General features: G+C 41.3%; 1 protein-coding gene across 1 annotated transcript in view; it reads right to left on the bottom strand.

Annotated features, from left to right (window-relative positions):
* The window catches only part of diaph2 (diaphanous-related formin 2), a 429,613-nt gene that overhangs the window by 147,352 nt on the left and 269,515 nt on the right, over positions 1-12,746 (bottom strand). Inside the window, exon 25 of the mRNA XM_034093628.2 lies at positions 10,296-10,425. Coding sequence (XP_033949519.1) covers positions 10,296-10,425 — 130 coding nt within the window. The remainder of the gene's footprint in view (positions 1-10,295; positions 10,426-12,746) is intronic.

Raw genomic sequence — 12,746 nt, 5'->3', positions numbered from 1 at the left:
AGCAATGAATTAATAATCTTTGTTTCTGTGTCTCTCTATTTGACATAAATGGTAAACAAATAAGCTGTATTTTAGAATGTGATCAACATACGGGGAAAATATGGCACCAGGAGGTTCAGTAGGAGAGGTAATAAAAATCCTTACTCACTTGGGGAAATCATAAAGGTTGCCAAGCAGACAGGTGACATTCAGAATAATAATTTAGGTCGAAGAGGAAGCACTGTATTTAAATAAAAGCTTTCTCACAATTTGTCAATCATTAATGCCCATTCCTTTTGAATCATAAGAAGTTGGGGATTGGTATTTGGATTCAGAGGTAGTTTAAACATTTGTCCGGCTATCATTATAAAAATGTGTTATTTATATCCCTAACATAGTCACAGAGAAATGGAGAGATTATACAGTTACTAAAACAGTGGAAATACTCTAAATAATGCAAATTCAATTCAACAGGCTAGTAAAACATTCAACTAGAAGTATGGACATTATATAATTTTTAAAAATAAATTAAAACAAAAACACATAGTTTAATGGAACAAACACATCTCATGCACTATGATGAATACAAAAATAAATCTGAATATAATTATATATATTTAAAATAAACAGTTAGTAAGACATACAAAAGCAGATAACATGTAATATTATCATATACTGTACAGTAAGAGTGCTGTTCGCTATACGCTGATGTGTAGGTAGCCCTACTGCTAGCAAGGAACTTCCAAAATATTTTACCAAAACTATATTTTTCTCATTATCTCCTCTTTTTTAAATTTTTTAAATGCGATTTAACATTTCTGTTGTGACGTTTTTTTTAAGAGTGGTTGCTTTATTGCAAACTATCAACTGCAGATTTTAATCTTGAGTTTCAGGCAAACATATCTTTGCAAAAAAGGAACACGTAAGCATGTTGCAGAAGTTATTAAGTGTTTGGCTGGAATTATATCTATTCTGCCTCAAGCCTCTGCAGCTGACTTCAGTTAAATGCCCTCCCCGGACTGGCATGAGAGGATATCTTCTCAACCCCATGATTCCCTGAAACTCCATTGAAACCAGAAGACAAATGATCACTTCTGTGTTCCAGCCCATCCAGAAACGCATTTTGTCTACGTAATACAGAGCCAAGTACTGCTATGAGTTTAAATGGGAAATGGGCGCTGCTTTATTATGCTGCAGTGCCGTGGAATGAATGTGGATAATAGATATATTCACAGCGGTATTAATATCCTCAGAGTTCATCTTTTTTTTTCTCCCTTCATTCTCCATTTTCTCTCTCACAGGCTCCAAAGTACTTTGCCCTTGGCTATGCCTTATACCAAATAGATTTATGAGAACATTTGTGTCATATTTCCTCTTTTTCTGGATTGTCAAGACAGATTGTCAGTGCACCACTGATTGAGTGGAATCACCATACAGACTTAGTTCCCATTGTCAGGCCCCACATATTCATCTCTGGGGGGGGATTTAACAAGGAAAATTGGCCAATGACACTTCTCTCAAGGCTCTGCGGCTGCTATTAAGATGAGGTCAGGGGTATGACAATAGTGGATTTTATGACTGCATTTCAAATGGTTATGGTCCCAATATCCAATAAAACATTTATGAATAAATTCAAATACAGTATGAATAGTTCATTTGCAAAGCAGTTTCATTATTATCCCCTGAAACCAATATAGAGCAATGACAATAAATAACAAACATATCTGCATTTGCAAATACAATCTTATTATAGACAGAATACAGCATATGTGTTAGTATTGATTGATATTATCATCCGATAATTAGAAAGATATGTCGTGATGTATAACTCTCGTTTGCTAAGCAGAGGAGGGGAGAGGTTGATGAGAAATGCTTTTGCATGGTTATGATCTCATCATATGTACAGCTATCATGATGGCATTCCCATAATTACTAGCTCACTTGAGCTTTTGAAATATCCTCTATTGCTGCAACTCCCGTGAGCTATTATCTTTAAATGCAAACTAGAAGATGAAGTGCTGTATTTTGAATCCTAATGTGGAAATAACAGCCTGGTGTCCTGTTTTCTTTCAGGACGACGGGCAACACAAACCATTTTTAATTAATCTGAAAGAAGCTCATTCTTTATGAGAGTTTGAGTTTAAAACTCAAGCATTTAATATATTTAAGTGCAGTCTCTTATAAAAAAGAAAATAATAATACATTATTCATATTAAAATAAATGTTGACTGAAGCAGCGAAAACAGTGGGAAAATAAGCAATAGGAATATGGTAAAAACAATATTCTCTCTCAATCATAAGGAGCTGTCATGTGTATGTATATAGAGAGTGGGAATCTTCTCATGTTTATCAATCTGATATCTCACTGCTGTTTGGTACATCAGTTTTTAACCTGAGCATATTTATGGATAAATCAAAATAGTAAATAGATAAATAATACAACAGATGCAATGGATCAGGGCTCACTAATAATATACTAGGATTGAGCAATTTCAGTTACTACTACATACTGAATTGCAACAAATGCTTTCCCCTGCCACTATAATAATCACTACAGTTAAATGAATGAATATGAGTACACACTGGGTGGGACCAGTTATTAAGAAGGAAGGGGATGAGATAAAAAAAAATGTAAATTGAATTAACTTTCTTTGAGGAGGCCAGAGTCCTCCTTCAAATCCATCATCCCGCTGATTGATTTATCAGAAGAGATCAAAGATGACATGGTGGCAGGAGTGGCTACGATCCTCCGCTCAGACAGAGATGGAGCTCACAGTGAGATATGGTTGTAGTTTGGATACAAAGCCAGAAATAAAAGCAGGATTGGTCTCAAAAAGGAAGGTTGAATATGATGGAGGATCTTTCAGGCAACAACCCTGATGTCTTTACTACCTCATTACATTACCCTACACCTCGTTCATCTGAAAAGCACTTTGTCCAAAAGACAGTACAGTACACTAGATCCAGCATACTTTGATTTTCCTTACATTCTTTTTTTTTGCAATCATTTTTTCGCAGAAAACCTAAACATTGAGCAAAACAAAAATGTGTTGAGTGCATGCAAAATAGTGTACATGTCTATCTACAGTATGTATACAAAACATGTTGGTTGTAAGAACACTGGTATAAGTTCAGTGATTTGCAAATGTATTTATGTGAATACTAGAGTACAGATATGTTGTGTTCAATAAAACAATGTTTCCAGTACGGTGTTGAAACATGAGTGTTGCCTATTTCTAGGAAAACACATGGCTGCCCAGGCCTTCTTACACAATCATTAGAATGTTAATCATAATTGACCTAATACAGTTAGGCTTTGATAATAGTTGAATCCTAGGAGGAGCAACTTCTCCTATGGGAACATCTCTATGTGCTGGACATAGTCTTAGTTAATGCTAACTTCTAGGTGCCATTAGGACACTCGCTTCCTCCTCTGATCCCAGGCCAATATATGATTTTTGGGTAACACTTAACATGTACAGTATGTGAGGTGTTCTTATTTTTTAAATGTTTATGGGTTGACTTTGTTGTCGTAACACCTGCTACAACTTGCTTTGGCAATACTATGTTTTGATATGGTCATGCCAATAAAGATCCTTTGAATTTGAGTAAGATTAAGATGATAGTCAATTCATTTCAGTGGTAGTTATCATCATATCAGCTAGAACATATTGGTTCATTCATTATAATTATAACACCTCAGTTGAATGTATTGTGATTGATATAAACAGATACATAGCAATGTGTATATATATATATATATATATTTGCAGTAAGAGTTGTAACAATTATCGCTAAATGCTCTCATAGAACAACATTAAATAATCAATGATGCAATTAACAATAATGATCAGTCACCCGTCATTTAAATATGTATCGGCCTTCTATATAATGGAAATATAATTTGAATGACTGTAAGAAAAAGATAATGCATACTTTTAAATGACGACTGAATACAAATTGTGTCCAGACGATAGCAAGGTGGAAATCCAATTTGTGAGAAACTGGATGACTGGCACTGGTTGAGTAAAACTCTGAAGCAGCCAATCAAGGCAGGGGAATTATGCTTTCCTAGGGAAATTATACTTGGCTGATTGCACTTATCAATGAGGTGCATTGATTGTACAACCTCCAATCATTGTAGATGGCCGTTTGATTAAATTTGAATCCCAACATCATTGCCAGACCCCCCATAAGCCTTGGGCGCACAACACTCAGAAATCACATGCAGACCAGAGTCTTAACACAGTGCTTTTCACCTAAGATTTGTTTCTCCTTTAAGCACAGCGTACACATTTATTTCATTCATAAAAAATGCACTTAATGTGTACTTTATGTATGTGTATTGTCAAATGTTTCACTTTGTCTTGATTATGATATTTTAAGTTAAGGAGACACATGTTAAATACAACTACAAAAAACACTGTCATCGGAGGAGCCCTTTCATGCTTAAGTAATGTTTAACATCATGTTCTTGAGTGTGCGGTGTATTAAGCTGAAAAGGGCGCTTTGTTTAATGTTCTTTGGGTAGTTTACTTAAGCTTGTAAAGGATCTGAAGATAGTGGTAAATAATTCAAAGATGATCTACTGTTTGTACAGGCAGTACAAGCTTGTCAAAGACATGAAGTGCGGTAGTACATGGCTTCTGGACACAATGTTCCTTTGTGCCTCAAAGAACTGGAGAGCTTATGAACAATATTTTAAGAGGCCCGTCTGCACAGGTTTCAGCTTTTCCATTTGTCTGGCTTGAATATACTAAGGACACTGTAATATATACGGAATAAAACAGCACATTTTATTTCTAAAATGGAAAAAATATATATATATATGTATTTGTGGTACAAAAGAGAAATATGCTTTGTAATACTTTTTAAATAACATTGATGGCTTATTCAGAAGTGTTAACCCTTCCAGTAATTCTAAAAAAAAATTGTTTTTATCCCTAGCCCTTAAATAGTTCAGTCAATAAACTGGCATCTTCTTGAATAATTAATTTCCATCAAATGACAAAGTTGAGATCATTCAAATTGTGTGCATACAATAAAGACATCTAAATATATACAGAGCATGAAGATTATGCAGCCCATTTACACAATGGCTGGCAGCTTCAGTCAAGTGCATACTTAGTTGAATTAGATTAAATAACCAATTAACAGACTAAGTAAATAAGCCTTCAGGGATTCCACCAAATGCTTGAGAATAGAATTAGATTGTAATTAGTTTATCGACAGGCTGAATGACAGTGTGGTCAGAAAAACAACTATATTTCTGTCACCAAGAGAGTTTTAGCTGTTGAGGAGGGATGACATAGATAGGTAAAGGGAGAAAACGGGCTGAAAACTAAAACTAAAAATAAATCAATGAATAACATGGTTGCATTAATGGATATATGTTGGTAGATGCATAGCCTACTGTAAAGACTGCCTTACCCAGACTGTAATCAATCTTGCATGCTGTGAGTGCTTCTATTTCATCCTTACTGACCGCCAGAAGCGGTGCTTAGCACTGAATATCTTCTGTCTCGCGCATGCGCAGGTCGAATATTTATATCAACACAGTCACGTGTGACCTCGTATGACCCTGGAAGGCATAAGTTCCGGTGTTGTCAACGAGTTCAGTCCTTTGTCATCTTCTCGCTGCACAGGTTACTACTTTATGAATAGAAGCCAAGCTAGCTTATTGAAAATGTGATTCTAGCTTATCGCTACCTGTAGCCTTGTGATCGTCTCGATCGGAGCTGTGGGCTAGAAAAACGCTCGCCCTCCAAAGGCTGCGACGAGCTGTCCGCCCTCCCAAGGGAGTGGACCGCGGTGTTCACTGCACGGACCCCAGGAGCTCCGGACCGGTAAAGAGCGGACGCTCCTGCACGTCAGCCGGTGAGATCGCTACCATCTATTGCTGATTTTGCTATCTATTCTAAAGCTAATGAGATAATTGTGTACAAGGTAGCCGAGGGCTCTCGCTAATTTGTTACTGCACTAGTGAAGAGAGTGTCTCCGCTCCCCTCTCACTGCATACATTTGGTTCATTACCTGTTCTATCGTCCAGTTAGCTGAGTGCTCTCGCTCAAGCTAACTGTTACGGCGCTAGTGAGGAGAGTGTATTCGCTCCCCTCTCACAGCTCACAATTGGTTCCTGTTCTATCCTCCAGTTAGCGGAGTGCTCTCGCTCAAGCTAACTGTTACAGCGCTAGTGAGGAGAGTGTATTCGCCGCCCTCTCACTGCACACAGTTGGTTCCTGTTCCATCCTCCAGTTAGCGGAGTGCTCTCGCTCAAAGCTAACTTGCTACAGCGCTAGTGAAGAGAGTGTTTCCACTCCCCTCTCTCTGCACACAGTTGGTTTAATACCCGTTCCATCTTCAGTTAGCAGAGTGCTCTCGCTCAGGCTAACTCGCTACAGCGCTAGTGGAGAGAGTATTCCCGCTCTCCTCTCACAGCATATATACCATTAACTGACTATGTTTTCTCACCCCAGTTAGCAGAGTGCTCACGCTAACTACTATTGTGCTCACTCCCCCCCCCCACTGCAGATATTGTTTCCTGGCCCTCAGACGGGCTTAAGCTGCCAGCAGCAATTAGTCTGGAGTTTTTTCATTGGTACTGTCGCTATGTTTAACGGCTGTAACACATACGGCTTCTCTTCAACCAGAGGATGGGTGTTGAGCCTACTACCACCTTAACCCAGGGGTACAAGCTTCAGTTCCGACGCCGGCCCCCAGCCTTCAGCCGGGTCAAAATGACCATCATAAGCGACACGGCAAAATAAATCGCCCTGAACCAGGAGCTGTCAGTCCTCCTTGCCAAGGGTGCAATCGAACCTGTGGACCCCATATCACAGCCCCGGGGGATTCTACTCTACCTACTTCCTGGTAAGGAAGAAAGGCTGTGGACTTCGCCCAATCCTCGATCTGAGGGGACTCAACAAGTTCCTAAAGATTTTACCTTTCTATATGCTGAGCACAGCGGACGTTCTTCGTACCGTTGTCAGGGGGGAATGGTTCACGTCCGTCGACTTGAAGGACGCTTATGTTCATGTGCCTATTGTGCCTCATCCCAGGCAGTTTCTTCGCTTTGCCTTCAGAGGCCGTCATTTCCAGTTCAGGGTGCTCCCATTCGGACTCTCCCTCTCCCCAAGGGTGTTCACCAGATGTGTTGCGGTAGCCCTCTCGCCCCTGCAGTCTCAGGGTATGAATATTCTGCCATACTTAGACAACTGGTTAATCTGTGCACCATCCCGGTTGCAGTCGACCCAGGACACGGCTCTCCTTCTCTCTCATGTCGCCCAGCTAAGCCTCAAGGTGAACCTGGAGAAGAGTTATCTGAACCCCTCTCAGAGCCTAACCTTCATTGGGGTGGCTCTGGACACAGTCACTATGCGGGCCTGTCCATCTGCTCAGCACCTGTACGACATCCTCCAGCTTCTTCCCCTCTTCAAAAGGGGCAGGTCTCTGGCATATATCATGTTTCTCCGCCTCTTGGGCAAGCTGACAGCTGCCTCAACTGTCGTTACCTTGGGCTTGTTGTCACTGCGCCCCCTGCAGAGATGGCTGAACGGCCTCCACTTAGACCCCAAGTTGCACAGACACAGAAAAATCAGGGTGTCACAACAGTGCCTTTCCACTCTATCCCCATGGAGGCAGAGATCGTATATGTCGGGGGTATGGCCAAGGGCTCCGTCCCTTTCCGCAGAGTGACCGTTACGACGGATGCCAGCCTCTCGGGATGGGGTGTGGTGTGGCAAAACAGGACGGCAGTGGTCTGCTCAGGACTGCACAGAACACATCAACGTGTTAGAGCTGCGAGCTGTGCACCTAGCACTCAGGCACTTCCTGCCATACCTCAGGGGGAGGCAGGTGCTTGTCCGCTCGGACAACACTACAACGGTGTATCACATAAACCACCAGGGGGGCACCAAATATGCACGCTTGCTAGAGGTGTCAGACTCTTCTGACATGGGCAGCTTCTTGCCTGGCCAGCCATAGGCTGGTATCCCTCTTTTTAAGGGGAGCTCTGAAGCTTCGCCCCCCGAACATCCCAAGGGCTCCTACATGGGATCTGCCCTATGCTCGCCACCCTTTGAACCCTTGCTACAGGCAGAACTGAGGTGGCTCTCAGCTAAGACTGCTTTCCTTCTTGCCATCACCTCAGCAAAGCGTGTAAGCGTGCTTCAGGCCTTGTCCGTGAACAGCTCGTGTCTGAGGTGGTACTCAGATGGCTCAGGTGTCACCTTATGGCCGAACACAGCGTTCCTCCCTAAGGTGCTGGCACGCTCTCATTTTAATCGGCCTATCCAGCTGGCACGGTTTGACCCCCCATCAGGAGAGGGGGAAGAGAGGTCAAGACTCCTATGCCCGGTGCGGGCTTATGTCCAGACTACCGCAGGCATACGTCAGTCCGAACAGATCTGTCTGTGTTACGGTAGTCCTAGAAGGGGCTGTGCCCTCTCAAAACAGCGCTTGTCCCACTGGATCGTGGACGTCATTGCCCAAGCAAACAAGGCAAATGACCATCCCTTGCCATCCAGAGTAAAGTGCCACTCTACCAGGAGTGTCTCCACGTCATGGGCGACCTTGAAAGGTGTGCCCCTGGAGGACATATGTGCTGTGGCCACATGGGCATCTCCGAGCACATTCGCCAGGTACTAGAGGGTGAATGTTGCCGCCCCTCACCCGCTGGGTGTGGTCCTCCTGCAGGGTCCACCTAGGCCATCCCTATAGGGTAAGTATTTAAGACTTCCTCGTGACTCTGTTGGTATAGGTCAGGGGTATTCAACTAAAATTCAACGAGGTCCAGTTAGAGAAAATCTCCCCATGCAAAGGTCCGGAACATCAAAATGTCTAGCTTGCTTTATGAATTAGTGTGATATATATTGAAGTAGCTGTAGCTTTATCAATGCCTGCATGTAATCAACAACTGACTGCCAATCAAATAAAGAAAGTCAAATTCATAAACAACAATATGTATTGTCAATTAACATTGAACTATACAGATATACAGTAAAATACTGTGGATATGTGTAATGTTCCTCTCGGGCTGCATTTAAAAATAAAATAGAGAAAATAAATAAAATAGCTTTTGAAAATGTGTGCATCTTAAAAGTGCTTAATTGTAGATAAATAATATAAAGTGGAGCAGCAGCTTGAGTTTCCCTTTTTCTTTGTTAACCGTTTCACATCATGACTTAACAGTTTCAGACGATACACATCATAACAATTGAACAAAGTTTCTCTTTCTTTCCCTCTTATATTGCAGTCCCTCACTCACTTTTTTTTAAATTCAGTGCGAGAATTGAGCTTGTCCTGCCAGGAGTTGTCTGGGCTGAAATGGTGTCAGAGCCATTCTCATACACACATGCAGGTGCTCATTGGTTAGCCTCGGTTAGCCTGCCCTGGAACGATATTTATTTTTGTGACCTTAGTTCTGACTGGAGAGCTTTGTGTTTTGTCTCATAGTGGCGTGTTGGCACTTTTAATGAGCGTCACGGTCTCTGAACAAATGAGACTCACTGGTTCTGTGCTCCCAGTGGCAGGATGAACATGAATGAGTCCACTCAGGGTTAAAAGCTCTGTTCTCACTGTTCACGTTCCTCTTCTTGGAGAGCACCTTGTGTAATTATTTGTCTCTCCCTGTCTGCCGCAAACACGCCTGTTCACTCTCCTCTCCGCTTCTCTCCCTGTATCGCTAATTATTCTCTTCACTTACTTTCCTCTCCGCTTCTCTCTGCCGCTGTCTCGTCTCTTCTTCTGTGTTTCTCTCCCTGTATCGCTCACTCGTCTCTTTCGCCCCCTGTCGGCAGCGGTTAAAATTGAATCGCCCCGTCAAAATTGAAATCCCCTATTAATGTATTGATTATAGGTCCGGGACTCTGGGTCCGTATAGGTCTGGGTCCGGATCCGGACCGCGGTCCACCTGTTGCCGACCCCTGGTATAGGTCATCCAGTGCTAAGCACCGCCTCTGGCGGTCAGTAAGGATGAAATAGAACGATAGTTACATATATAACTACGGTTCTATGAATCCTGGATGGCCGCCATAGTTCTTGGTCACTCGGAATCTCGTGTTTCCGCGAGAAGATTCCATAGGACTGAACTCGTTGACAACACCGGAACTTATGCCTTCCGGGGTCATACGAGGTCACACGTGACTTTGTTGATATAAATATTCTACCTGCGCATGCGCGAGACATAATATATTCAGTGCTAAGCACCGCCTCTGGTGGTCATCCAGGATTCATAGAACCGTAGTTACATACGTAACTATCATTTTATAATGTTCATGTGAGTAATATGACAGTGTTTTCAAATCACAAAGACATACCTTTGCTGGCACTCTCCACATGCTCCAGTTCATCTGGAAACCTCAAAATCTCTTGGTGAGCCTCTTCACACTTCTCAACGAGGAAATGAAGTAGAGTCGTATTCTGACTGATGGATTTAGTGTCTCGGAGCTAAAGAGAAAAGCATGAGAAGAACAAAAGGAAATCAGTCAACCCATAATTGTATACTCATTTACTTGGAAAATGTCCTTCCCACATGAACTCCATTGACTATTGATTAAGGTTAGTTGTCCCAAAGAGTAGAACGAAGCGGTATAACAACTGTTTTATCCCAGCAGCTATTGCACAAATTAACACATCATAGGAGTGTCACACAGATGCCTATTTATTTATTATTTATTTAATTGTGAATTTGGAATGTCCATGTTTGTACTAGTGTTTTCCTTCTTACAATGTTTCTGAAATATTTTGAGATTTGGTTGAGCAGGGTATACTTGTACTTTTTACTAGTCCTTATATTAGAGACGTGTCTGTTGTTTGTGTTTGTTTTTAGTGTCAGGATAGATCTCTTGTCTTTTTCTCTGCAAATAAAATCTACCTACGGGTACAAATAAATAACCTGAACCTGAAGGTGCATATAATAATATTAATACTAATACATTATATTTATATAGCACTTTTCGGGAACTCAAAGACACTTTACAGTATGAGGGAGGGTGGACAAACAGGGACAGGCAAAACAAACAAAAACATCAACAAAAATAAATAAATAAAATAAAATAAACAGAAAAGGCAGTCAAGAGGAAGTTTATATATATATATATATATATATATGATCTTAACAACCAATGTTAGTGTGGATCATATATACGAATAAATCAATGTCGCAAAATGTTTGAATAAAAGCCATGTGGTACGTTTGCCAAGTGTGTGTGTGTGTGTGTGTGTGTGTGTGTGTGTGTGTGTGTGTGTGTGTGTGTGTGTGTTCAAACACAAAAGCCTCCAGACTCCACATCAGTGCAGAGAAAACTTTTTCAATATGCATTCCCCACCGTGATTGCCATGCTGTTCGAATGGCATGCTGGGAAAACTAATTAGCACAACCCACCCCTGTGTACTCCTACTGATATTATCACTGCTGTAAACATCCTGCAGTTGGACATGCCCACATGTGTTCACATGCAAACACTTGTGTACAGAAGCAGACATATTTAAGCAATAGTGAATTTAAACGATTACAGTGGCACACTGTCACACACCAACAGAAACACACCCACACTTTCATTAGTTGAGGATCAATCATGTGCTCACGTTGGGTAATCACAATTTAATTTCATGGATTTCAAATTTGTATTTGTTTATTGTTATACCCCAAACTGTCATTATCAGGCAAAAAGGTGCATCTCTGGTATAATAATTCCATCTGCTATCTAATATTAGTTATAGTGTTGCACGGTGTACCGATACTTGAAAGGTACCGCGATACCCTGCCGTTAAAAACGGTACGATTCCTCCGTTTCATTAGTATCGGTACTTTAAGAATGACGGGGAAAAGTACTCCCGTGAAAAAGCGCCGTTTTAATAAGAGCCGTGTGTGTTCAGCGCTCTGCTTCCACTCCTTGCACTGCAGCCGTGCCTGCAGTCCCGCTCCTCTCAAGCACGCTCTAAGTCCCTCCCCTCTCTCGTGCACGCGGCCACGCGCTAGCTGCCAGAGCATGTGAGAAAACGAAAAGCATGGCTGCAAGTGGGAGTGCAACTGCCGCTGCGCCTCGGCTTGTTGACAAAAAAGACACCAGAAGTCTGTGAACGGGCCGTTCAGGTGTTCAGGACAAAGCATGATGTGCACTGAAACGTTTTTCTGTCGCAATATTATCGTTGAGCAAACTTAACTAGCAATCTGCTAACGTTAGCTTTAGCCTTCGTTTTCTATTAGTTTTTTTCATAGGCTATAAACGGAGGTGGTATAAGTATATATCTTGTACTTGAGTAAAAATAGAAGTACCCAGGTCTTGTACTTGAGTTAAAGTAGAAGTACCAGAATGTAGGAACAATCCTGCAATTAAAATGTTCCTCAAATAAAAGTACAAAAGTATTATCATCAAAATATAGTAAAAGTAGCGACAGTAAAAGTAGAAGTACTCAGGTCTTGTCCTAGAAGCACCAGAGTGAACTGTAGGAATACTCTGTTACAGTAAAAGTACTGCATTCAAAATGTTCCTCAAGTAAAAAAAAATTAAAGTAGCGACAGTAAAAGTAGTCATTGTGCAGATTGGTCCATTTCAGAATAATATATATGATATGTTTTATAATGATTGATCATGAAAGTGTTCTCAAAGCTGGTAAAGGTGCAGCTAGTTTGAATGACTTTGTAGACTGCAGGGTAGCTGGTGGATTTACTCCAGGTGGAACTAAAGTCTGATTCAACACTTGATTATATTTCACATCATTCCTCCACATCCGTGAAGTAACTAAAGGGATTAATACATGTAGTG

The sequence above is a fragment of the Pseudochaenichthys georgianus genome, chromosome 10, assembly GCF_902827115.2.
Source record: "Pseudochaenichthys georgianus chromosome 10, fPseGeo1.2, whole genome shotgun sequence".
NCBI classification, from domain to species: Eukaryota; Metazoa; Chordata; class Actinopteri; order Perciformes; family Channichthyidae; genus Pseudochaenichthys; species Pseudochaenichthys georgianus.
The sequence above is the reverse complement of the archived record's forward strand: the minus strand, read 5'-3'. Positions and strand labels throughout refer to the sequence as shown.